At 39.1% G+C, this 27,298-nt stretch overlaps 2 protein-coding genes and 1 pseudogene across 5 annotated transcripts; 1 reads left to right on the top strand and 2 right to left on the bottom strand.

Annotated features, from left to right (window-relative positions):
- Nucleotides 1–777: 777 nt before the first annotated feature.
- On the bottom strand, nucleotides 778–26,940 carry LOC110058602 (NACHT domain- and WD repeat-containing protein 1-like). Of its 3 annotated transcripts, none has more exons than XM_089285934.1 (13): nucleotides 26,754–26,940; nucleotides 13,674–13,746; nucleotides 12,346–12,538; nucleotides 10,902–11,458; nucleotides 9,193–9,352; nucleotides 8,310–8,648; nucleotides 7,600–7,916; nucleotides 7,139–7,314; nucleotides 6,495–6,815; nucleotides 5,476–5,821; nucleotides 4,335–4,822; nucleotides 2,888–3,713; nucleotides 778–2,241 (listed from the first exon to the last, which is right to left on the bottom strand). In XM_089285934.1, exons 2-13 carry the CDS (start codon nucleotides 13,677–13,679, stop codon nucleotides 1,411–1,413), a joined length of 4,560 nt encoding a protein of 1,519 aa, XP_089142060.1. In that variant the 5' UTR covers nucleotides 13,680–13,746; nucleotides 26,754–26,940; the 3' UTR covers nucleotides 778–1,410. The 3 variants fall into 3 exon arrangements, with proteins under 3 accessions (XP_089142060.1, XP_089142059.1, XP_089142061.1); XM_089285933.1 differs by lacking the exon at nucleotides 26,754–26,940 and adding an exon at nucleotides 15,333–15,474; XM_089285935.1 differs by lacking the exons at nucleotides 13,674–13,746; nucleotides 26,754–26,940 and adding an exon at nucleotides 13,355–13,664.
- On the bottom strand, nucleotides 14,011–17,651 carry LOC149115725 (uncharacterized). Its single transcript, XM_089285954.1, has 3 exons — nucleotides 17,583–17,651; nucleotides 17,195–17,466; nucleotides 14,011–15,769 (listed from the first exon to the last, which is right to left on the bottom strand). Exons 1-3 carry the CDS (start codon nucleotides 17,612–17,614, stop codon nucleotides 15,534–15,536), a joined length of 540 nt encoding a protein of 179 aa, XP_089142080.1. The 5' UTR covers nucleotides 17,615–17,651; the 3' UTR covers nucleotides 14,011–15,533.
- On the top strand, nucleotides 17,725–25,856 carry LOC149115724 (uncharacterized; annotated as a pseudogene). The gene is made up of 6 exons (XR_016206260.1): nucleotides 17,725–17,839; nucleotides 17,947–18,369; nucleotides 22,058–22,134; nucleotides 22,930–23,027; nucleotides 23,751–23,893; nucleotides 24,238–25,856. The product of XR_016206260.1 is annotated as an uncharacterized LOC149115724 (transcript).
- Nucleotides 26,941–27,298: the final 358 nt, after the last annotated feature.

Raw genomic sequence — 27,298 nt, 5'->3', positions numbered from 1 at the left:
AAAAGAAACTACAGGTTGGTTTGAAGAAATGCAATTTATTTTCTCGTGATAAAAAGAGTGTTTTACCCACTCGCAGCGCTTGTTCCTAAAAAAAATGTCTTGACCACTCGAAAATAAAATTTATATCTACGCGCCGTGTAATGTCTTCTATTTAGCAGTCAGCTAAATATTTCGGTTCCACGAATTCCAAGTCCGATGTCCATACATCGTTAACATTAGTAGATCCATCCCTTTGTTTCAAACTGTTTCCGTAAACAGGTTTTTCACAGCCTCTTTGTACGAACTAGTCATGACAGCCGTTTTAGAAGCACAGTGGCAGGCACATGATCGATGTTAGGTGGGAATGGGTTATCTCCTGCAGAAAACGTCAATGAGCGCTCGACAAAACACACCCTAAGTACTGTGCGAGATTGAGAAGGGATTCACAGAGCTAAGCGAATTCAAAGTACCTTGCTGTATAGACTAACGTCGTGAAATAACTCTCGCGGTCAATGACAGAAAATTTAACATTATCTGCGTTTTGAGCTGTGAGTTGAGTCAACATGGTCAAGCTAGCATATAAAATATGTGGTTCACTTTTCCTTTTATACATAACCATAAAATTAAAAAATAGATTTCATTTAAGTAAAGGCTGTTCCCATACCCTCCATGGATGGTATTTGCGTTTCCAGGAAGTCAGAGTAGCTGGTAAACAGACAGTTAGTGTTCCGAGAAAATAGGTCTATTCTTACATGTGGTCAAAGTCGAACTCTTGAACTCTTGAAAATGGGCACACGGTTTCTTCCTCAAACATAACACAATAATATAATTTTATTCAAGGTTATTCCTTTCTTCGCCTCGTTCGGTTCTACCGGGATGCGACTCTCATTTCATCGAAAAATAGCGCTCATTAAATTTATATCACTACGGGTCAAGGTTGGAATTGAGTATGGTTTCGCCTCCGATCACGCTATCTGCTCTACGGTCGCCTACGTCCCTTATACAAAGCAAAATGTTCACAACAAAGTAAAAAAATAAGAGAAAGGCTTAATTTATTTTTGTAATGGAAAAGCTATAAACAATCGATACCTAACGAATTGTTAAAGATCGTTTTAAAATAATGCCAAAATTTACTGCGCGTTCTTAGATGTTACAGTCCCTTTAGAAGTCGCGAGGACAGTTTAAATGGCATGTCTTGTGTTGGCCTTTAAGCATTTTCTTTTTGATGATTATGAATTTTTAAGAGGTAAAGTTTATTTCCTATGGATATATCCATTTTTCCTATGGATAACTTAGTATCAATCAAATACCTAACGAACTGTCAGTGATCGTTTCTAAATAGCACCCGTCACTGCGCGTTGTTTTATGTTACAGGACATTTAGAAGTCAGGACGGAAGTTAGAACGGTATGTCGGCGTCTTGATCTGGCTTTTATTCTTTCACAGCATTTTCTTTTCCCCGATTGTGAATCTTTAGGAAGTAAAGATAGCCTACTGCATCTCCAGCCGCGAGCAGGTCGCTCTCGGTCGGGTGCCAGGTTAAGCCCCAGATCCCCGAGGCTGCGTAGAAAACTTGAATTTGCTGACAGGTATCGCAGTCCCAGATGCAGATCGTCTGGTCCAAAGCCCCGCTCGCCAGGAACTTGTCCTCGGGTGAAAAACTGACCATCCTGATTTCAGACTCGTGTCCTGCCATTTCGCAGATCTTCTGCCAGGTACTGATGTTCCACAAGCGCACCAACTGATCTTTTGAACACGTGGCTAGCAACTGCTCGTTGTGTGAAAACGTGGCGCATGTCACCCAATCAGGTTGCGTAACAGTGGTCACGTACTCATAGCTCCTGCCGTTCCATATTCGAGCTGAGTTGTCTATGGAACTCGTCAGGATAAAATTTCCAGAGCTCGAAAACTCGGTGTACTGGCAGAAGCGCTCATGCCCACCCAATGTCAACATCTTTCTTTGTGTTTCTAAATCCCAGACGATTGCGCCATTCGTGAATTCACCCACTGAAACTAGCCGCTTGTCATCATGGGAGAATCGCAGGCACCAGGGCAACATGGCTTCACCACACTCCAGCACAATGTTGTCCTTCCCAGTCTCTCGAGACCAGATGCGGATTTTGAGCTCGTCTCCACCACTGGCGACTTGGGTCGAGTCACGTGAGAAAGTGCAAGCACGAACACCACAGGAGAATGTTCTTTTCTGTTCGTGACCCTCGTAGATCAGGGAAGCTTCAAACGTCTCCATATTCCAGACACAAACCTAATATTTAAAACCACAGTAAATTAAAAATTAACTTGCAACATTTGATAACCTCCAGACTAGGGGCCTGTTTCTCGTAGGTGCCGAAAACTTTTCGCATCCGGAAAGCCGTAGCAAAATCTCAAACCTTATGATAATTACAGAGATGTTTTATCACATATTCTTAACATAAACAGAGGTTCTCTTCATACAAGGAGTTCCAGGCGTGTACATTTCTTCGTTTTTAGATACAGATTATCTAAACGTGACTTTGCGGGTCCGAAGGGTTTCCGGTGCTTTCGAGAAACGGGCCCCTGACCTAAGATCTCAGTAATTAGTGTTTAAAAAGTAACCCCAACCACCGAAAAAGTTAGTAAAATCGCCTCATATCTCGACTGAAAGTTATCATCTTAACCAATCCTCTGCTATTCTACGCTCCTACAAGGATTTCTTCGAGATTTCTCTTCAAGGTTTGTTCCCTCTTACGACACATGCATTATTTTGCTTGCGCGAGGAACCCTACAACCCTAATTTTTCTTGTTTTATGAATCTCTATAAATGATGGTGTTAGCTTCGAACCAATCAAGTCCTTTGTTTAAAATACACACGACTGCGAAGTCAGGTTATAACAACTTTTGCCGAAAAAAATCCCTTCCATATTTCATACCTTGAAGTCATCCGAGGCAGAAGCCAGCCATTTGCCATCGTCAGAATATGCCACACTCCAGCAACGTTCAGCATGAAAACGCGCCTCCCGAAGATTTTCTGCGGCAGTGACGTCCCAAACGCGCACGGTTTTGTCACAGGCTGCGGACGCTAGTCGACTTGCGTCTTCATTAAAGGCCACATCAATCACCCAGTCCGAGTGACCGCCGAGCAAGGCAAGGGTCCTGGAACTACCATTGACTTGTTTGCAACTGACGTCATCAAAGTTTGCGTCAAAGAGAGTAACGGTGTGATGGGCTGAGGAGCCGGCAGCCAATCGCGTTCCGTGTTGGGTTTGAGCAAAGGCCACCGTAGAGGCGTCGTTCGGGAGATTAAACGTCCAAATCTTCGCACCACTGTTAACGTCCCACAAAATGACGTCACTGTCCACACACGCGGAAGCAAGGTACTTTCCATCGGGAGAAAAGCACACTGACCAAATGAGGGATTTGTAGTCCAGATCCTTTAGGCCTTCCAAACTGTCTTCAACAGGGAAATTTGGGTTATCGTCTTGCTGATGTCCCTCCAAGGTAAGTCTGATGGAGCTCTTGTTAAGGTCCCATATGAAGAGTTCCAGATTGTCCCCGCACGAGGCAGCAACCGAATCATCTACGGGGGAGCAGGCACACGATATAGGGGAACTTCTGTGTCCAGGAAGTGTCGCCAGGTTCTTACCGCCGCTTAGGTCCCAAAGTTTGAGGGTCTTGTCTTTAGAAGACGAAAGTAATCTTTGCCCATCTTTGGAGAAGGCAATGCATGTTACTCGTTCCTCATGTCCCTCAAGGATCCTTAAAAGATAGTAAGAATTATTATCCGATGACGAAGCTGTAAATGGCACATCAAAGTATTTCCGTCAGTAAAAGCTAAGGTATGCAGTTGACGAAGAGTATAGGGGAACCTATGTTTACAATATTTACCGTTTTGGCGTGGTTTCCTGATCGAGCTACGATCAACTCTGAATATTAAAAGGGCTTGGTATAATTAACTGTACCAATAAATTTAAACTTGATGTATTAATTAAGAACGTATGAAAAATATTTGCAAATCCTAAGGCTAGAGCTTCAAATGACATCAGTTACTAGGTTTGACAGACTCGTTCAATGTTTGGGATCAATTCCTACGAAATATATCTTCACGCAAAGTCGCAGGCAGGGTAACGAGGCAAAACGAAAACAAACAAACAAACAAACAAACAAACAAAACAAAAAGGAAAATGACCTCTGCAAGGAATACCTTGCAGAAATCCATTTTCGTTTAACACTAATACATTCTCTTTCGTTTACTCTCCGATAACTACCTCATTGTCATGCACTTTTTTTGTTAAATAGTATAAATAAGTACTATATCTCTCAGATAGTCGTAGGTCAAAGATATTCTCATCAGTCGCTGCAGTGTAGAAAAATGCTAACCTTATAATTTCATTGCCTGGAAATTTCCACAGCCGAATAGTTTTGTCTGCTGAGACAGATGCCATCATTGAACCATCAGGAGAGAGCCGTACACACGTGACAGCTCCCTGATGGTCTTCAAGTTGGGCATGCAGCTCCCCGGTTTGACTGTCCCAAACTCGGATGGTCCCATCAGCTGATCCAGACAACAAGGTCCTGTTATCTCTCGCGAAACATGTGGATAGAACGCTCTTGGAGTGTCCACTGAGTTCGAGCTCGAAGGCTTCGGGGACCTGAGGTTTGTTTATCCATTCCACCCACCCCTGTGGGGCAGGGATGTTGTTCGGGTCGGGTTGATCAAATTTCTGACGTATTTGCTCTGCTTGTTTTGCGATCCACCCATGTTGAGGGTACATGGCTGCCTGCTGGTATGTGAGGGCGGGAAAACGGCTCAAGATATGTACGTCACTGCGTAAGAATCCCAAAATATCTTGAAGATCTTTAATCACCTATAGGCAAACAGTCAAAGTGAAAGCTAAGTTAGTTCTTAGCTAAAAAGATGAGTAGTTAAGCTAATAAGGACATCACTGGGATTTAAATATACTTACAACTGGTGACTACGTCAGATTAAAATTCTAATTGCTTTACGTTGAAATCCGACTCTCCGACCTTATTTTCTTCAAGGGTAAGCACATGAAATTATTGGAAACCTAAATTACAGTCACACACTAATATGTGTACCCGAGCATGATTATAAGCAATGCCAGCCTTCCTACATTTATTACAGAGCCGAATAAATATTGAAAATTTGTCTTTTCGTTTTTTTGTTTGTTTCTGCAATAAAAGCAATAGCGAGCTAATTATTTCCGCAGTGTAAGCACCTTTGTTAATTCATCTGATCCGATTTTAACTCCATTGTGTTCATTGCTTGGCCAAGTCTTAAAGTGCATGGCTGCCGGCTGGTTTATTGTATAATCCAGTGTATCATTAGGTCACAATATACGAGAACGGAAGCCCAGACCAGAAGTTTGACGTCAAGAGAAGGCAAGAGCCTCGCTCTAAGCTCTCCTTTCTTAATAGATAATCTAAAGGGAAAGAAGAACTTCTCGAGATGAAATAAGATTTCTATAAAGCAGCGCTTCATACATCAAACTTTGAATACCTCAGGATCAGCGACTTCACTAACAGCACAACCGACTGCCTTAGTGGCCTCCGCGAGAAGCTCATATCCCATTCCTGCCATGCACTTCGCCTGGACAAACTTTAAATCTCCCAGAGTACTTCGCAATCCGTCAAAGTCGCGTGCCTCGAGAAGTGCCACGGGAAGTCGGTCCAGTTTCCTAAGGTTGAGAGCGATCGAGGAGTAGGCGTGGGGCTGCGCAGGAATGGCGCGTTCATTGCCATATTTTTCGTGATACTCCCCGAAGAAGTATTTAGCAATCTTGCTGTGAGTTTCTCTGTGACGATCACCTTTGAGATACCTTTCTTTGGCAACTTCGAAGAATTGCCTGTAATAATATAAGATTTGGTAAAGCTTTAATGTTGTTAGTGTCTGAAAATAACTTTTAATAGCAAATGGACCGAGGGAAGTACAGTTCAGGAAGTTGTTGAGCGATTAATTTCAAAAATCGGAATTGCACTGTATACGAGGCCGATTTAAAGTTATGAGCTCCAATCAGATTCATGTGCAATTTGGAATGAATAAGCAAGAGTAACTTTTCAAAGACTAACAAAATTGCACGAGCCTGCAGGGTGAGTGCAATTTGTAGTCTTTGAATCATGCAGTCATTCAAGAAATGCGTCTGAACCACCGGTAGTTACTAGGCAGATGAAGGTATTACTTATATTAATTGTTTTAGGAAGGAAAAGAGGCTATTGGCCTTTTTTTTTTCTCATTTTCTCAAGACACAAGGACAGAAATGTAGAAAGTTTGCCCGACTTTGAATTTCTATATTCGAATTAAAGACTTCGTTCATACGAAATTCATGGCCACAAACCATCAACAGTGTCCCTGGCATACCAATTTCTATCCCAACTAGATCATTATTTCTAGGTGTGCGTTGAAATAAATGTGCTTTTATTTTTACTCTTCTATCATGCCCCCTTAAAAAGAAGAAGGGAATAGAAATGTACTTTTGCTCATAATACCTGAGCATTTAGGTTGCAGAAACGGATGTTTACCTGTGATAGAGCGCCAATAGTGAAACACCGTACGCACCCCTCTCCACCAAGAAGGGACCAAGATCGTGCTTCAGACGAGCCAGTAGTAGTGGTGGCAAGCGGCGTTTTGATGGCTGATGCCAGACAAGCACATCCTGTAAGAGTTCCTCGTCACAGCTCAAAAGATTAAGGATATCGTCTGAATTCATCCCATCAGTCCCAGCGGCCAATAGGCCCAAGACTCTTCCCACGAACTTTTCACCGTGGTACTTTTCAAGGTCCTGGTACAGAGAGTGTATCATCCCGGAGACGTCAGGGGCAAGGGTGATGTCAGCGGTTTTTCTGGTAATGAGAGAAGTTTGATTTCTTCTTTAGAATGTTTTTTTTTTTTTTTTTTCACTTTTAACAAAAACCCACGAGTCAATAATCTGAATTCTAATAAGCAGTTTCTTCGAAACACATTTTAGGATAAAAACTAGAGATAAAAAACGTCGTTTCGACCTCTCTGAAATCATTTTAAGTTTAAAAACAGTGATTTAAAGTTTTTGCATATATGAGTAGAATTAAGACATGAGAATTTGAAAAGCGATAAAATATGCAAATATGCATTAAGCGTTACAAAACGTAGGTGATAAAAACTCTAAAATGATTAAAAACTCTCTTACTTGTATGAAGGCCAAGAGCGACATTTGTTAAAGAGCAAATGCAGGTACAAAGGCAATGGACAGCGGTTAAAAGCCTCTAAAACAAGCTCTCTCTGTTCCAGGGTCAGCCTTCTTTTGACTGATCCAAGCCAAGCATCTAGGATAGCAGGTCCATCATGCATGTCGAGCCGCTTCACCTGACACAAAAAAGATACACGAGCTGTCTTACTTGAGAAACAGAAAATTAATCGTGTGGATATATACCAACACCACCAAGCAGGATTTGAGATGGAACGCACAGGGAAAGCGGAAGATGGGGAGGCCAAGGAACAGCCAATGGAGGAGGAGGAGGAGATGAGAGAGACAGGCCTCAACTGGAAACAGTCAATGGAGAGACTTCCTAAAGGACTTATGCCCCCACGGGGTGAAAGGGTTTAATTCAATAATTCAAAAGTTAAATTATATTTCATTTAATTATTTACCTGCAAGAAATGTTTAGCTGGGATCCCAAATGTCATTAAACGCTGCATACACCCACCCTCCTCAGGGAGAGTTGACACTATCATACAGGCATGCGCAGGTAGTTTACGTGGAAGCCATTCTAAGAAGCGCCTTGCGCCGTCCTCGTCCGTCAACTGATCCAGAGAGTCAATCACTATACACAGTGGTCGTTCCTTGGCAGTGTGTGCCATAAATGAGGGAAACACCTCACACAAGCTTTTGTAATCTTCGGGAACCTCGTCGGTAATTCCATACACTTCTTTGAGTTGTTTACAAAAGCTCTCAGTTAGTGCTCGACCTAAAAGAGAACCAAATTAAGAAACCATATTATTATATAGCAAGGTTGTCATGGGGTAAAACTGAGTGTTCTGATTGATTCTCTCGTGGTCGGAATACTGCCCCAAGGTCTTTTTCGTACTGCCACGACTTCGAACCAATATTCCGCAGTACAGCCCTCGCGCTCGGTTAGTAGGAGGTTATTAATCTTTTCAAATCGAGAATCCTGTCTTTTCTGACCTAGTAACAATATAACTGTAAAGATTAAATTAAGTTTAGGCTAGTAATGTGTGCCATGTGGGTTTAGAATTAACAGAACCGCGAGAGGAGTGGAGAGGAATGAAGAGAAGACAAGAGGAGAGGAGAGGAGAAGAGAGGAGAGGAGAGAACAGCAACTCAACAAATTTTATAATACCCGTGGACGAATCTGGAGTGGTTCCACAGAACCGATACATTATAGCGAGATTTCCATTCTTGCTCTTTTCTTGTATCTCCATGACAACCTTTGCCATCAGTGACGTCTTGCCAACTCCAGATTCACCGTAAATCACTAACGGCATTACGGAATCGGGTCCAGTCACGTAATTGTGGATAACCTGCAAAATATCTGCTCGGCCCTGAAACGAATGAGTGTGGTCACGACAAAAGAGAGCGTGACGCGTGACTTCTTCCATCAGTGGATTTGGAGGACCGAGTTTTTGCAAGATTTCGTTGATGTGGGATGTAAGGAGCTCTTTGACTCGACTACACATTTCTGATAAGAAAAAAAAAAAAAAAAAAAAAAGAAAGAAAGAAAGAAAGGTAAAAAATTATAAACGCATATTGTGATGTTTTCATTCTTTACTTTTTATCAACCACGATTTCCTCCTAGATTGGTTTGGTCGGTTAAATATATAGAATAAGATGAAAACTCGTTCCAGAAAACTATCCAGTAACTCTTGCAATGTCTGTCACTGCCCCTTAAAATCAGGAGTTAAGTTCCCCTTTTATAAAGACAATGCTCACAAAGTCGAGTACTGTGTAAACTTGATTGAGGGTGTCATGTCAATCATTTAGTCTGTGGACGATCGAACATTACTTTTATGTGTACTGTTTATGTTGTACAAAGTGACTGGAAATTTAAGTGGGCGAATGTAACTTTAGTGTCTGACCAGCGAAGTGAAAAGCGTTGCATGAGCATAGTTTGTGTGGCAGACATAAAACGGGAGAGACGGAGAGAGAGAGCGGGTGGAACGAGGGGGACTTGTTGTTTCCATTTCTTTTTAATTAATTTCGTGAGGCTGACAGTTTTTTTTTACCTGTAATATATTGCTCGTGTTCAACGTTTTGAATTCCTTCATGATGCCATCTCAAGTTAGTAAACTTTAGTATGCGTCCAACTTCCAGTGAGGCTGGAATTCGCTTCTCCTTTAGCTCTGCCAACAGCTGAACGCATTCCGAGTCTATGTTGCCATCTTCCTATACGAACAAGAAGGCTGGTGTTTGCATTTTATATGTCATTAGCCATAAGAATCAAGAACTCGTTTTCTTAGTTTAACTAAAGACACAGTGTTTTGGGTTTTACATTGTATTTCGCCCTTAAATAAGTTTGGTCGAGAGGTTAAGTACAACAACAACAACACCAGAAGTAGTGAACTGTCAACTAAAAGGGGAGAAAAGGAAATACCAGAATGACAATTCTGATTTCTTGACAGCCTAGCCTATCACGATATCAAAATTAATGACCTGCCATTTACCTCCAACCTCATAATTCGGCACTTCGTCTCCTCAACAGTTGCCAAATTGGCTCTTAGAATCTCTCATATTCAATTTAACTGTTGAGAGAAATTTGACGAATTTGGCGAGGTTCGGCAAATTTTGATGAACAAACAATAAATCGAACTAAACGAAAACCAAAGTTTAATTCATGTATTATTTAAGCCGACTCAAAATTCCTATTGGGTGCATGTACGTGAGTTCGTACGTAGGAAATAAACGCGGACTGCCACGAATTATCGTATGATCGTTAGCACATTTCGGTGGAGCTTTCAAAGCGCACTGTAAATTTTCGGTGGCACATTTCGAATTTCCAGAAGCACTCTATGAACTTTGAGAAGTAATTGGAATTATGATAAGGGCCAGCATAAGCGCTTGTTGGCTTGATTCGAATTGTTTAACCTTATGGTGACTTTTAAGCCTTGAGAGGAGGTAATGTATCAGTGAGTTACAAGAGATGGCATCACGTCTATTTTTGAAATCAGAAAAAGGGGGACTTTCTATAGTCTGCAAGGAAACTGTCCCCTTAACTGCTCGAGCAGTTAAGACAAATATAATGATTGATGTAACTGCCGTTTGCTTGCAGTTAGCATTTATTTCAGTACTGCTGTTTGCTTGCGGTTAGCATTTAAGGGGTGAAGCCGAAGGCGACAATATTTGTCTTTCCATGAATTACATGCCCACATTTTTTACTTTTTACAATCTGATCTGGTTTTTGAAATTGTAAATCCCTTTTCGTGAATATCTAATCCAATTTCCAGTTGCCCAATCTTAATGCCTTTCACGTTAACATACATTCACCTCAGGACAGTACAGTTTTTCCTGTCTGTTGAACCCGGGTTGGTCAATTCAAATTTCAGGCGCTTATGCCAGGCTGTCCTTCATGCAACGTGAATATGGTGACTGAATGACGATGGTAATGTCGAGAATGACGATAACGATAACAATGTCGATACTGATGAGGACGAGAATGGCATTTTGTTCCATATAGAAGATGCTGTATGTTTACGTAACAACTTGTTGCTGGCTGAATAATATAAGGAATTATAAACCCGAATTGTCTAGCCATCATTGATGATCAACTTTAGACGTCGTTTAGAATATAAATACCTAACAGATTGAAGTACCCAATAAAGATATCATTTATATTTAAGATCTCAGAAGGTGTTGTAAACGTTAACCGTTAGCTAATATCTTTTTTTTTTTTTGGTTTGCAAAAAAAAGAAAAGAAAAGAAAAGAAAACACTTCTACCTGCAAGTTAACGAAATTTCTGGCGGCCTTGTCCTTTTCGTTAATGTGATCAAACCTGCGGTCAATAATGAGAGAACGCTGACTGGCCTCCGGATCCAACACGACGGCCGTTTCTACCTCGCTCTGAGTGACAGACACCGTGTACTTCTGCTTTTCATTCTCCTCCAGATCGGCCTTCTCTGCCGCTGATCGCAGCTGAGTCAATATACACTTCTCTACTTTACCCCAGTCCTCCCAAGCCTTAGAGATCTCGTCTTTATCGGCTGATTTGATGCCGGGAAACTGGCTCGAGATCGGCTGCAGGAGATAACACGGCGGAACGGAGTTATCATCGAGGAGATACCAGGTGGTAATCAACTCACGATCTGATTGGTCAATCAATTGGAGAAGAGATTCAAACTCGTCAGCGTTGACTGACGGGGGCAGCGGTCTCCAACCGTATTTGTCTCCTAGTATGGCAATAAAAGCGATGCCAAGTGAAGTTTCCTGGCAACGTTTTATCTCTTCCATACAAATGTTCACAACTCGATGATCGTCCACGGACTCTTGACGCACACCTAAAAGAGCAAGTGAGCAGCACACGTGAGCTTGTAATTTAGTATTCAGCTTTTATTGCTTTTGGGCTAGCGGCATTGTTTCTGTTGTTTCCACTATTGTTCTCTCAAAGGGTATCGAGCCATTCTTATGAAACCCACCCTTTAGAAGAGAGAAGCGTTGATAGTAAAGCTCTTTTGTCATACAATTCTCGAAATTTGCACTTATGGATTGATAACATTGTTTTTAACGAGGCTGGGGGAGAGAACGAAACTGTAATAATCATGTAATGGCAGATACAATCCAGTTAAAAAACATGAAATTAAGGGTAATAAGATTGCGAGTGTTTGGAAAGGTAGACTTTGTAAAGTAGACTTTCATCTTTCATATTCCCGCACTTTTGAAACTCTAGATAAATCACTAACAGGAAAAAAATATATATATTCAAGTATGAACACGCGCACTAAAGTGATAACTCCATTGGATTGTCTCCAGTCACACCACAGAATTGTCGCATGTTGACGGACGTGATTAAATAAATAAATAAATAAATAAATAAATAAATAAATAAATAAATAAATAAATAAATAAATGAATAAATGAATAAATAAATAAATAAATGAATAACAAATGTATGCCAAGGGGCAACGCTTACCCCATACCACACATTTCTTTGTAAAATTTGTAATTTTGGGGTCCATATGCATATTTTCCCATATGTTGAGATTTCAATTATTCTTTTGAAGCTTCGCATATCTAATACATTTAGGATGATAGGATTTTTTTTATATTAAAAATACGACAAAGTGTCGATACTTCGTGATATGGTCAGAAAGGTCCATTAGCTATGGAGATAAAAATTCCAAACCAAGCACCCCATCGATGTTATTGGCAGATTTTGCATTCGTACCCCAGCGTAGGTCAACAACTTCAAATGCAATTCCGTGCTGCTGACAAAGGTCTCTGACGGGCTCAAACACTTCTTCCATAAGCTTGTTTCTGTCCACTCGCGTATCGGTGAAAGTTGAACTCAGAAATATACGAATTGTCTTCTGTACCAGCCTTGGATCCATGTCCGGGAGAACCTCTGTTGGGCCTGGGGCCTACCGATGGGAGAAAATTATAAATTTCTTGGAAAAAAAAAGTGCGAATGGTCTAGTTTAAAACCACATCAGTTAATATTACAAGCAAAACGTCTTTGAATTGTTCGAACGAAAAAAAAAAATCAGTCGAAACGGAAATAAACAATTTTAAGTGACGTGGCACAGCATTTATTTCAATCAAGATTCTCACCATAAAATTTCATTTATAAGCGAATCTTAACAGGAAATGTTCCATTTTACAAGTTGTTAGTAGCTGCTGACAAAGTCAAGTAACGTTGGTAAAGGGAAAATTGAAAATATTCCATAATTCCCTCATGCTGACCCTAAGCTATAAAATTATTCTTGACATGTATATTGCCTGCAATGCAAACGGAAATTTAACCCGGAAAAAAAAGTGTTTAGTCTTCCACGCAGGCTAACGTCTATATTTATTAGTTATTTCTAGCCGTGACTATGAAAATCTCTTTGAGACTTCTAAAGGCTCTCATTTTTCCTACTCACAAGGATTTTTAGGCAGAAGCACAACCGAAAGCGGAAGGACATCAATACTTCAAGGATCTTCGCGGCCAACCTTCATTAGAAACATAACTTCTTCCGCGAAAGACAATTTGAAATAAGAAAGACAATTTGTTTTGATACATAAGTTTTGGCGAGTCGAACTGTCAAATAAATTAAAGGCATTTTACGTTTTTAGTGGAACATACGTGGTAGGTTGACATGCCTCCAGTTTCATTCACCCCACAGTTTGAATTTCACTCGGATGAAATTCTTTAATCGAATTCAATCAGTCTTCTTATTGTAAATATATTCACTTACTATAAATATTGTGGACTTCTATAGCCTCTCGCTTTTTTATAATAACAATTAAATTCCACATGTTGCAAGGGAGGTTTGGAAGAAGCATTCAGTTTCTTTGATTCCACGATCTAAATTTAGTTGATTCGAAGGGTGAGATTTTCACTTCCGTCTTCCGCTCTTTCGTGTAGAATTCATATATAGTTATCATCTTAACAGGTATTCAGCTTCCATCCTCGAAAATCAAACTAGCTCACTTGTTATTCTCTTTCTCATTTTCAAAGATGTCTGAGACTCGAGCGAGAGAAAATGATATACGACGTGAATGTAAACAGCTTACCTCCATTTGTCCTCTGCGTTACTCTGACCTCGACAACACATCCGTGTGTCCGATGAGCAGGCCCCCCGCATCACTAGAACAGGTGAAAGTCAAAACCTTTGTTTAGCTTTGATGGACAAGATAATACTGGCCCCCTCTGCAATAAATGCGGCTCGGATAACCCAAAGGCTCGGGCCTAGTCTGTTTTGGTTTGTCTGGTTAGTTCTTGCCCTTTCGGTTAACTATATTTTCGGGGGCCTGGAAACTAGAAGTTTTAGTCTCACGCGCGTGTGATCGCGTAAAATAGAGGAGCTCGCGATCTTTAGACATAAAAGCTAAATTAGGCATTTTCTTAGTCTTTCTGCAGTTTTTATATCTTTTATTGTGGTAAACGTACCTAGACATAAAACAGTTCACGTAGTAATTACGTGTAAAGGATGTCTCATTTATGAAAAGTCCAACGACGAAGTGTTGATTTCCATACGTAATTGATGCCGGTGACAAAAAAGCATCAAATAGGAACAGTAATAATAATGATTACAATTAAAAATAATAATAATTATAATGAGAATGAGAATGAGAATGAGAATGAGAATGAGAATGAGAATGATAATGATAATGATAATAATAATAATAAATACAAGAAAATAAAAATAAATAAATATACAAAAACAATTTTCGAAAAAATTCAACGAGGTTGAATCTGTATAATGCTAACACAAAATTAAACTTAAGGTAACACCTAAATTCATTTTAATGAATTAAGGTGCCTGGCACTTTTCCAGCAGCTATACTTTGACAGATGAATACTACTAATCTTCGGAAAATTTTAGGTGACTGAAGCCCTTAGGCAAATGTTATCATGCTTATCACAATTCGATAATAATGATGATGATGATGATGATGATGATGATGATGATAATAAGTGGGCGTCATAGCCGTCACCTAGCTCGCTTTTGTGTTATGAGTACTTAAAGCTTTAATGAAGGATGATTTAAACAAGTTGTACTGTTGGTATGGTAACCTATTTTGCCATACAGATTACCTTTATTGGTTAACCAATGGTTGAGTTCTTATGTGATACCAATATTGTATCACTAGATAAATAGTTGAAGTATTCACCCGTCAAAGTATTACTGTTGGGAAACACTGGAAAAGATTGCCAGTTTTCTTAAAATGCAGGTCAAGATAAATATGCCAAACAGTGTAGCCATAAAGTGGAAAGTTCTTCTAAGTAATGCAAATATTTTCATAGTCAGAGTATGCAATAGAACAACACAGATTAATGTTTACAGACATGTTGAAGACAGGTCCAAGTTGTTCCTTAAATAGACTTGGAAATGTTGGATGGTACTTTCATGTTATCAATCAATTCTTGGATAGACTTGAGATCATTCCACATCAAAATTTTATTTGGTAGCCAAACATTTTTCATCAGATGCTTAGCAGTTCCAAGAAACAAATTGTGCATTGGGTCAATTATGGTAAATCTGATACAATCAAAGTACTCCAGTTGCATAAGTTCAGTGTATCTTGTACCATATTTTGATTGCTTATTTCCTCGTCCTTGATAGGTGTCCTCAGCAAGTATTTCTTGGGCTTCACAGCGATGCTCTATATTTGTACATGGCATGCAATTATCAAATCCCCCAAAGTTCATTTTAGTGCCAAAATGTTCACCTGGAATGAATTCTTTCTTGCATTTTGAGCAGCCTCTTCTGGCACCATGACCCAAAAAACCACACAATTTTCTTGCTGCAGGGACATCACGGGCCACTAACAATAGAGCAGCAAAAAATCTCTCTGGCATCCTAGGTGATCCAGAATGACAAACTTCAACTCCATCTTCCCAGAGCTCTTTCAGTTCTGAAACAAGGGGAACTAAATAGGGATTGAGACTTGATGGTTCACCAGGTCCAGGGATAATTCCAACAACAATAATATTCTCTCTTTTGTATCCCACCCCACAAGGTACCATAAGTTCATCAAAGCAAGATAAATGACCCCTACACTGTATGGGGAATGTTTAAATGGCTGGAACCAATCAACATTCATCATAAAAGCAACTTCTTCATCAAGATTTGCAAAGTAGGACTCTGGACTCTCGTTACTGTCCTCTGCAATTAATTAAAGTGAGAAAGTCAAATTATTGCATTTGTCCATTGCTAAAATTGATGTTAACAGTGTTTGTAGATAGCAGTACTAACTTGTCTACATCAATAGGTTATTCTGCAGTAAATGAGTTAAACCTGTCATTTCTGGCCTGCAGAGTTGTACAGTTTTGTGCATTAAACGACCTCAACTGAGATATGATTCACAAAATTTCATTAATAATTGACCAGAATCCTATACTTAATTCTCATGAACACAAATGTTGACCTTTTCACTCAAAAATTATCTCTTAGCTCGGGGTAGGAAAAATTACCTAGGTCCAATTGCCTGGGGCAAGTAAATTGTGCTCTTGGGCACGTGAAAATGGAAGTTTGGTGGTCCGATGGACATGTGAAATTAAAATGTTTAAAGAAAGGTAAAGACAAAAGTGTTGATTTTCAATGATAAAAACTTTTACAAGTCATTTGAAAATATATATAAATTTGCAGCAATTTATCATTATTGAAAATATATTTTCCTGAAAACAAATCAATATGTGCGTGACTGAAATTTCAATTTTGTCACTCACAAAACTACAACTTATCTTCTTTAAATGATTCACTTGAAGGGATTAAAACTGAATACATGTACGTGTGAGAGTGCAGAAAAATGTTGAAACTGTCCAAATGACAAGGGTTATCAAGATTGTGGTCATTACACCTAAGAGAAGTTTTAAAATTTTACAATTTTTACAATTTTTTTCAGATTGCATGTATGTGCACCTTTCCAGGAATAATCAAAATGGCTTTTCAGCCAAAGCGGTCGATGGTTCAAATTACACACCCACCTTTGTTCTACACCAAATAGTCTTTAATTTGGGAACACTTGTTCGACCCCAGACATGGAAGATCATTTCATCACTGTGGTAGGCTGTTGTTTCAAAAAATTGTTTACGACCCATTGACTGACTGACTGACTGACTGACCCAGCAGTGAATTATTTCTTCCCCAACTAACTGCCATAACTCATTCTAGCTATGCTACATTAGCTATCACTTGTTAAAAATGAAGGCTATAGAAAAATTAATCTTGTGAAATGTTTTGAACCTGACAAAGGCTTATCTTTTTGGCTATATCTTGAATTCCCTCAGATGGAATTGTGTTAAATTTACAGAGAAAGTATAGAATCAGATTTGTAGATCATTTGAATTAAGGGTCATTTAGGTGGAGGCTTACAGTTACTATGGCAACAAAATGACACCATAAATAGCCTTTAAGCAGAGTTAGACAACAGCATCACATGGTTGTCCATAATATAATGCACACACATTATTACTGAGTCAGAAATTTATAATCTTCGACTCTTTCCATGTAATATGAGCTGTGAGAAACCCTTTCGAACCCCTGAACGTGAAAGCTTAAGCTTATATAGGCGTAGTTCAAAGGTCTCACCTTCAGAAGCATTATAACCACAATCACCACTGGCTAAATCTGCTCTGAAGCATTCTTCATGATCCTCAAAACTATCGCGGATTTCCAAGCTGTGAACTTCAGAACTCGTCTCGAGGTCGCTAATACTGTCACTTTCGGCTTCTGAGGCAGATTCCTCTCTCTCTGCGATTTGTTTAAGATGTCTCGATCGCGTACCTCGACTGACAAAGTCATCACAGTGACTGCAGTACATGTAATACCTCTTTCTTCCCATTTCCAGGAAAGATACTGAGCTAAAAGAAAGAGCGATAATCTTACGACAATCTAGAAATAAAGATGATCTACTTGATGTTTATAAATCAGCGAGTCAGAGCAAACTAAATATGCTAATTTGTCTGACTGTACTCACGTAACGCTTTTCCTCCAATCAAGAACGACCATTTAGCTTGCTTAGCATAACCGGCGGGAGTTCGAGCGTCACTTTCACTTCGCTTGTCTTTGTCTTGCGTGAAGGATTGCGTCCCTTGCGTTGTTGATCTTTAAATCAGTCGGTCACGTATTTACTTTTCGCTGTTTTGCACTATGTTTGCTAGAGGTAGATCGGAGAATTCGAGAACTTCTCCGTCCGAATCACCTATCTCAAGGCCCTTGAATCAACGTCAAACGGTGAGTTTCAAATAACACTTGCTATTGTAAGCTTAAAATTTAAACAGCCGCGGTACATGTTAGATTGGTTGTTAAATTTTCCTGTCATTTTGCACTTTATTATTTAGACAACTTCGAGAACAACTCCAATTGTTCCACGAGGACAAGACCGCCCACGGATTTCTCTCGAGAGATCTCGATCTCGCTCCGAAAACTGTAGCCGTCGTGATGTCACAACTACTGACAATGAATCTGGACCTGAAGAAACTTCGCCGACTTTCCCACGCGTCGCCTGCAGTGATTCCAATCGCTCGCCTTCAATTCTGCCCTGCAGAACACCATCCTCCAGCCCACCAAGCGGCCGATCAACACCAGTCAACACGCCACTATCTGTTGTCAGTGCTAGAGGAAGTTGTTGCGACCACGAGAGGCAGTTTGACGCTCTTCAAAGAAAACTTGCTGCTCTCACAGAAAAAATTGACAACTTGCAAGGGTCATCCAACACTGTCGTGACACAACGGAGAAGTGAAAACCTCCCAAGAGATATGGTGGTGAGTATTAAGGTTTTTGTTGCTGATTTCATGCGCACACATGTGTCGTCACCATGGGCGGCCATTTTGGTTGGTTTTTTTTTAAGCCTCTGGGAAGTTGCCGGGTTGGTTGAAGGGGAGGGGTGGGGGTGGGGGGGATGGTAGCGATTGTAGTGAGTGAGACATGACACAGGTAGCCGAAGCTAGTCATTACTTCCTTTTTTATTTTTCATTATTTTTTATTGCTAACACTAATTTGGACAATTTTATCAGCTGCGCACAGGTTAATACCAGCTGTCTTTATATTTAAATTCAGCTGATCTATTTTTTGCAGTATAAATTAAGTATTTATTATTATTATTATTATTATTATTATTTATTGTTTATTTCAGTCATATTGAATTATCTGTGTTAGTTTTGCCATACAAGGCGAATAAATGAAGAAGCTAGTCATAAAAGGGGATAAGTGACAATTTTGGTTGCTTTTCTTTTTTCTTGCTCCAAATTAGCTGAAGTTTTGCATGTGGTCTTCAATGTAATAGAAAAATGTGGTTCTGTATTTTTGTCGCTGGTTTTTGCTTTGTTTTCGAGTTAAAACGTAGGCAAAAAACTTGGCTTTTCCTAGCCATGTCTTTAGGAGTTTATTTGTTGAACAGCAAACAGGCAGACTGTTTATAGTGTATGAAGTCAAAACCAAATCCCACAACATATAGAGCGGAAATCTGGGAACGGATTGTTTACACCGGTTATTGTGACGTGAACACAACACGTGAATCGATTGAGCGTCAAACGAAATGCCATCAAACAAAAAAGAGATGTGCCACATTAGAGCTCAGTCAACTAATGTCTTAAGCATTGTTTTAAAGTACCTTGTGTGCCTACCTGGTGGTTGAGAGGCATCATAAAGCCTCGATAAACCCGTAAGTCATCAGCACGTTTTAAAGAATCAAAATGTGTTCTGAAACTTCGAAGGCAGCTGATATACCGTAATTGTGTTATCGGCGTTCGAAGTCAGATCGAGCCAGGTAGCAAAGTCCAAGAGCAGTTCTTGCCCAAGAAAAATACCCTCTGGTGAGTTGTGGCCCATTTGCCAAGCGTTGCTAGCGTCAAAGTTTGGAAAGTGAGAACTGGTTTAAGACTTATAAAATTTGTCTTGTATCGACCGCCATGTCTTCCCGTGCACGAGGTGTAAAGACCATTCCCGGCATGCATTCCAATTACGTTCTGCGGACGTTTCTCGAACTGGTAACTAGATTTAAACATAATAATGGCCAGCAAGTGGCGATCGATTGTAACAGATCTGTGATCCAGTTTGCGTTGATTTTATTTCAAATCGGCATGATTTGTAGTGTTTTGAGCTTCTGGGATCAGGGGACATGCAGATGTATGGAGACCCGTACGTTGCGCAGAAGGGTTAATCTGTTAATCTGTCAGCCCTATTTATAGAGCGTTTTCACGTGGAGTCATCAAATTCTTAAATCCAAAACTAAACAGCCGCCAAAGTTGTTATCCTCATCAGGCATAAGAGGTACCAGCGCATTTTGAACTTGGAAGTTATGGCGGTGCGTGACATCAAGCTACGATCGCGTTTGTCGAAAACTATGTTTTATCTCGTGATTTTTTAGCCATTGAAGACGTTGCCGTATTTGAAAAAGTGTTTATTGAAATGTTTATTTGTTTCATTTTATTTTTATTTACACCTTTTTTTGACCTGAAATCAGCATTTTTGAGCTTATACGTTGCGTGAAATTACCATTTTCAGGAGCCCATCATGGGCTCCTACCATTTTGCTGTTTTCTAAGTGAAACCAACATCCTTGCGGTCACGCGTTAACATCAAATTAACATTTTAACCTATTTAGACCTGAAATCAACATCATCGAGCTTATGCGCTGCGTGAAATTGACATTTTGCTGGTTTCTAAGTGAAACCAATATCCTTGCCGTCACGCGTCAACGTGAAATCAACATTTAAACCTTTTTTGACCTAAAAGCAACATTTTTGAGCTTATACGTTGCGTGGAATTGGCATTTTGCTGGTTTCTAAGAGAAATCAACCTCCTTGCCATCACGCGTTAACGTGAAATCAACATTTTAACCTACTTAGACCTGAAATCAACATCATTGAGCTTATGCGCTGCGTGAAATTGACATTTTGCTGGTCTCTAAGTGAAACCAACATCCTTGCCGACACGCGTTAATGTGAAATCAACATTTTAACCTATTTAGACCTGAAATCAACATCATTGAGCTTATGCGCTGCGTAAAATTGACATTTTGCTGGTTTCTAAGTGAAACCAACATCCTTGCCGTCACGCGTTAACGTGAAATCAACATTTAAACCTTTTTTGACCTAACATCAACATTTTTGAGCTTATACGTTGTGTGGAATTGACATTTTGCTGGTTTCTAAGAGAAATCAACCTCCTTGCCATCACGCGTTAACATGAAATCAACATTTTAACCTACTTAGACCTGAAATCAACATCATTGAGCTTATGCGCTGCGTAAAATTGACATTTTGCTGGTTTCTAAGTGAAACCAACATCCTTGCCGTCACGCGTTAACGTGAAATCAACATTTAAACCTTTTTTGACCTAAAATCAACATTTTTGAGCTTATACGTTGCGTGAAATTGACATTTTGCTGCTTTCTAAGTGAGATCAAAGTCCCTGCGCTCGGGGTGGGCCGATCCTTTGTTATGATAAACCGAGGCGAGACTTCGACTTATAACAAAGGCTTGGCTTGGTTATTATAACAAAGGATCAGCTCTGTTTATCATAACAAAGGCCCAGCTTCGTTTATTTGCAGCTTCGGCGGGAAAAGGGCTTTAGGTATTTTAATCAAAAGTAAACTTTGTCGAAAACGCTCCAAATTTCGCATAGAGTTTTGTTTAGGTATGTTTAGCAATGTCCCGTAGTTTTTGGGCTAAACCTTGCTTCGTTTTCAGGATATTGCGTATGCAAAAAACCACTCGGTTTTCCTAGCGGCGTCTTTATAAAGCGAAGCAAAAACCAGCGGCAGAAATACAGGAACACGTTTTTCTATTACATTGAAGACCACATGCAAAAATTCAGCTAATTTGGAGCAAGAAAAAAGAAAAGCAACCAAAATCGTCACTTATCCCCTTTTACGACTAGCTTCTTCAAATGTCGTGAAACCACTCCCAACCCTTCTTAAACATAGAGCAAGCCTATAAAACATGACCATGCCACCTTTAGAGCACTTTATCGCCTTTTTTGTGTAATGGTGGAAAGCCGGAATAATGGACACACAACAGTAGGAGTCGTGTAGGAAAGGGGTTTTTTTGTTGTTGTTGAAACAAATAAATATTGTAAAAATAAAAATACAGTCTAAAACAACATTACATTAACCCTTTGGAAGATGCCTTTGGAAGAGCAAAAATTATTAATTCTCTTCATCCACTCGGCAGTCAGTTCACGGAACATTCAAATTTTGCTGCTTACTAAAGTAGCAAAGCTGACACCTGCTATCAACGAGCTATCTGTTTCAATTTACAGTCAACTTAAGCCTTGCGGACACCGCGCTATTACAAAAGGCCAAAGACACCAGCACGAAGGAAGAATCTTATTTACTTTAAAAAAAATTACTAAGTTGAAATCCAAAAAGTTTTTTGCTTTAGGGCTCCTTTTTTCTTGCGATTCTACAGTGCTCAACATTGCATGTTGTATTTGGCTGTATTTAATGCAGGCATGTGTCCATAAGGTTGTGGCAAAGTTGAAAGAGAAAGACCTGCCAACAGAGTGGACTTTTGAACAAGATCACAGGTAAGATATTATACAAGGGATAACCTGTGAGTAGTTATAATTTATCCGTTGTGCACATTGAAGATTTCACATTCTCCATACATGTACCCTGCAGTTTCCCGATCGTGCTGACATCCTCATAATGCAACACTTTTTGTGGCCTTATCTTTCTGGTGGTCACTGGTGATACCTCGGAATAATTACATCTTTTATAAAAAACACCTACATATAGATTATGACCTCAAATTTTCTTTGAGGTGATGCATGTAGTTGATGTCAGTGGCTTCATCAACTGTCACCATATAGAGATAGATATTTGAGATGGAGTGTCTGATTGTAACTTTCAGATAACATTGCTATAGGGGGCACTATGCACTATACTGTATATGATAATTATTATTGTAATTTTGCTGCTTTCATGCCGAAATGGTGTTAAAACTGATAATGAAGTTCATTCACTCACATATCAATGCCCCTACAACACCAAGAGGAAGATTCAAACAAATAGTTGAAGGAAAGTCAAATTGCATAAATTTAGTTTTAAGAGATTTTACAACTATTTTGTTTAGCTTTGTGATTTTCAAAATCATCTCATGATCATGTCCCATACTGTACATACTGTAGTGGCCCTTTAAGGTTGTTGCCTTTTGGTGCCAGTCCTGTACTTGTATGATATAATGACAACTTAGACCTGCAAAGAAGTCTGATTGATGGAACAAGAGGGCCTAAGACATAAGTGATCCATCAAACCATTATCAAGCTAAGTACAGAAAAAGCACATACAGTACATGTACATGTATTCTTTTTACTTTGCAGTTTTAATGATGGCACTAATCTTGAGGTCACCCGAGCAATTGAGAGAGGTGTCCAGGCAACATCAGCTTTCAAAGAGGCTGATCCTGTTCTATTAGAACGTAAGTATAAATGATATGGCTACGTCTACATGTACGGTGGAATCCGGATTGCTAAAACCTTTAAGAGAAACAAAAATTGGTTCGAGAAATTAAGAGTTTGAGATACGAGGGATAAAATTAAAATTTGTTGAATGAGCAGAGGGAAACAACTTTCAGTGCAAGAAATCAGGAGGTTGGAGAATTCAAGGGTTTGAGAAATCCAGATTCCACTGTATTACTATTTATAACCAGATGTGACTAATCGATGGTCTATGACATCAATTACTCACTGATGGGTTATCAATGAGTAATCAACTGATTAGTCATTGATTATTGGTGATGATCAATGAGTAATTGATGATCAAAACTTTTGTGGCCTATCGATTTTCTTATGGATGACATTGATGACTCATCAATGTTATTGATAATTCATTGATACTTTTGATTACACATTGATTAGCTATTGATTACTCATCAATATTACTGACTGAATTCATTGGAATTCAAGATTTGCCCATCATCTATTACAATGTATGGGCCATCAATATTAATGTGAAAGATGAAACAGAATGTAGTTTTTTTTGTGTGTCTGTGTCACTGATCAATGCAATCAATGACTACAGAAAACAGAATAAGCTCTGGCCTAATGGGCCACTTGGCTTGTTTGCAGACTTAACTGTTAGGACCTGTATACTTCCATATTACTTTGTTTAAACTATATATTTTTAATTACCTCTTTCACAGGTGCCATAAAAACTTAATACAAGACCCTCAAAACCAAGTCTAAAAGAGTTTTAACTCGTGTGAGGAAGGAAGGGCTGCCCCAAGTGGCTAATAAACAAGAGGAAAGTGTCGTAACTGCAAGAAGGAACCAGCGGTGCCACAATGTAAGTGAAAAATGGAGTACTTATCAAGAGCAGAAATATTAAGCATAAAATTGCATTGCTTACTTTGATGTTTTTTTGTCTTATTGTGTAGTTCCAGAAGATATCCATACCTCCCCCACGGAAGGGATTTTTTCTAACACCTCTCCACCCCTCAGGAAATTCCAGTGAAGCTGCATACATTTCTTTAAATTTTTTGGTCTCATAGAGCCCCCCACCTCCCAGGAAATTCCAATCCCTTCTGTGGGGAGAGTATGGATATTTTCTGGAACTGCACATTGCCCAAAACCATGGTTGCAGCCACTTTTGTTACTTATTAATTTGTATATTTCATGTATTTCTTGCAGAAACTCAAGTCTCGTCGAGGAGCACTGAGGCAGTCAGTGTACACAGAAGAGAAGAAAAGGAAATTGGAGGAAGTACTCTCCATCGACTACATGTCACCTGAAGAGAGCGTTTATGAATCAAATTCAGATGAGGATCATGAGGGACAAGGTAGAATGACAAAATTGGTTGTGAAAAGGTTCGAATGGCGCTCTGATGAATTGACAAGGGAACTGAAAAGTCTGGACAGAAAAGCAAACAGAGCAGGAAGTGAGCGGGGAAAGAGGATGATGGTCAAGCGGGAGGAAGAAGGTTTTCTGGCAAACAGCCTCCATTGCCATCCAATGTCTGCACCAGCTTGGGCCTTAAGTGTAGACTTGCGAGGTTTCTGAATTGTGAATGTCGAATGATTAATAACAGACAAGGGGTTTCATTAATTTTTTTGGGTTTTCACAGGCAGGCAAGACTAATTGAACTGAACTTTTTTGTAATACAAACTTTTCACTAAATGGTCAAATCAGCCAGCAAAACCATCCTCACAGCCAGTCAATTTGCCTGTTGCCTGGTTCTTAATGAAACCCCTAGCCTGTAACAGATTTCGGTCAAAATTTTTCCTTGAATTTTGATATGGATATGATTGATATTATTTTATTCATTCAGTAACAGAATGTTTCTTATTAAAGAAACAGCCAAAAAAAAATTTTTTTTAAATAAGAAACTTCATTTAAGTGTCAAGGTGACATACCAGATAAGCTTTTGCATGAAAACATAGTATCTCACACATGAAAACATGTTTTCTTCACAAGTGAAGAGATCACCATTGCTATGGTTGCATGATGAATCGTGCCTTTCATAGCAAGAGTGAAATGGTTTAGTATTTCATTGGTGTTTATAATAGTAAATATCTAACATTACACGGCTGCTTTGAGCTACGAAATTTCTCTTCTTGTGTTGAAAAATATTTCACAAGTGAGCACAGCAAACAAGTGAGATTTTTTACAACACTCAAAGGGATATTTCATATCTCTGCATGGCCATATAATATCCTCTATATGTATATCCAGTCTGAGCTGTAATTATGATTATCATAGTTATGTTTTTCAAATGATAGCATTACTATTTGGCATCTACTGGAGCTTGCTTATGTGAAAGCAAGCATCAGCTACAGTGTATGGTAGCTTGATCTCCCTCTTGCCCATGGCCAAAATCTATTTGAGTTAAGCAAGTAACAGTCTTTATAATAGTATAATATTTTCCAAGTGTGAATTTGACTTAGTTTCTGACTTAGTTTTGTTAATCAACCAACTTCTTAATTTGTTTTGAGAAAGAGAAAGGAAAGACTTGGTTACTGAAAGAAAATTAGTTGAAATGTGTGTTAAATCAAGTAAGGTTTCATCATTAGAGTTCTAGTTAACTTTTGTGGCTTCAAGTGGCAGGTAAAACCCCTTTCCTTTACTGAATTCATGTTTTCCACATTTTTAAACTTGTTAGAGTTAAAGTTGAGCTGAAATTTTAATTTATTATAGTTTACAACACTTTTAGGAACTCTAAGTGTTAGGTAAAAAATATTTTGAAGCAACATTTTTAAAGTATTGTAAAAAAGAAATGCAGGATTTTTAATAAAACGTTTCTCAACCTTGTACATTTATGAGTGGATTTTCTGTTTGACTTGCCTTTCAAATCTGCTACTCATCATGCATATACAGTTATTAATATGGATAAAACATAATTTTGATAAGTTAAATACCTTACTGAAAGCTGAGCTACATGCAGAATCAAGAAATTGCAGAATTTTGGGGAAAAAAATTCAGACAAACCCAAATACATATTCCCCTAGTTGAAGATGACATAAGATCCACATTTGCCAACATCAAATGTCATCTTTACGCACGTTTGTCTGTATTTAAACGGAACAAATGTAATATTTGTCTTGGATTTACACCACCTTTCTTCATATTTGTCATTGGAGCAAATGCATCATTATCCTATCTATCTTGAGGATAAATACCATATTTGTCTCTCAATCAAATATGGACAAATATGACAAATGTCATATTTGAATCATATTTACACAACATTCATCTCGAATCAAATCTAATTTTTCGCCCAGTGAGTCCTGCTGGAAACTATGTGAAGCACGAGACTCTAAAATTGAAGTCTCTCGCAACTACTTCTAAAGACATGAATGTGCGCTAGGGTACAGCCTTGGAGCCGATGGGACGCCCGTTACGGCGATAGCTGTACAACAGTACGTAATTGAGTCGTAAATCAAAGCAAGAACAATTCACAAACAGGTTGAAGGTTCAATTTACACGATTTGGACTAATTTTCTGTCGTAAACGAGTCGCACTTTCGCTACATTCAGCAAAGTTTTACTTACTTAATCGTCCGTTAATTATAAACATCTCAGTAAAATCCCTTAAACTTAATGGTCCTAAGCCAATTTTCGACTTCGTGCAAACAACCATGTTGTAACAGAGACGCATGAATGATTTCCTTTCTGATGTCGTGTTTTTCGTTTGATTCTAGTACAACTTACCTCCTTCTCCAAAAGTGTTTGAAATTGTGATACCACTTTTGCTGGTTGTGCAACCCATACCTAGACGGTAGCGACGCTGTTTAATATGGTTATCGTAAAGTTTTTATCGGGCAACGAGCATCCATTCAAACAAAAATAAAACACTTTGAACAAAAGCGGTAACTTTCTGGACTGTAAGACGGCTATCCCGGATGACAAAAACAATATATAATTATACTAAATTACTCAAGCGAAAGAAACCGCCATTGAAAAGAAACAAAAGAGATCAAATCGGGTGCTTTCAAGAAATCTACTAACCTTATCTATGTCAACATTATTTAGAGAAGTATATTTTACGTCCTCAACAGGCAAGTAAATAATTTAGTGTGATCGCCTCGGGTGAGGGTATATAGTACCACTCATTATAATAACCAATTGTCAATCTGCTGGACCTTCGTCTGTTGTCTTGGCCTTAATTTGCCTAATCTGGAAAAACCAGCCATAAGCCTTTGGCATTTTTCAGCAGCAAAAATAAAATAAATAGGCAGGGTCTTTATAGGTTTTCC

This window comes from Orbicella faveolata, unplaced genomic scaffold, assembly GCF_042242905.1.
Source record: "Orbicella faveolata isolate gen_17 unplaced genomic scaffold, um_ofav_v1 contig_13, whole genome shotgun sequence".
In the NCBI taxonomy this organism is placed as follows: domain Eukaryota; kingdom Metazoa; phylum Cnidaria; class Anthozoa; order Scleractinia; family Merulinidae; genus Orbicella; species Orbicella faveolata.
This window is presented reverse-complemented; position numbering and strand designations above follow the sequence as displayed.

What these genes read in the sequence shown, in the direction of transcription:
- LOC110058602 (XM_089285934.1), bottom strand. An exon ending in CAGCTAAACATTTCTTGCAG is followed by an intron (nt 7,315 to 7,599) that starts GTAAATAATTAA and finishes TTTTTGTGTCAG; the next exon opens with GTGAAGCGGCTCGACATGCA. An exon ending in CTGCCTCGGATGACTTCAAG is followed by an intron (nt 2,242 to 2,887) that starts GTATGAAATATG and finishes TTTAAATATTAG; the next exon opens with GTTTGTGTCTGGAATATGGA.
- LOC149115725 (XM_089285954.1), bottom strand. Translation starts at nt 17,614, where the DNA reads ATGGTCGTTCTTGATTGGAGGAAAAGCGTTAC. An exon ending in GATTGGAGGAAAAGCGTTAC is followed by an intron (nt 17,467 to 17,582) that starts GTGAGTACAGTC and finishes TCTTTCTTTTAG; the next exon opens with CTCAGTATCTTTCCTGGAAA. An exon ending in TGGTTATAATGCTTCTGAAG is followed by an intron (nt 15,770 to 17,194) that starts GTGAGACCTTTG and finishes AATTAATTGCAG; the next exon opens with AGGACAGTAACGAGAGTCCA.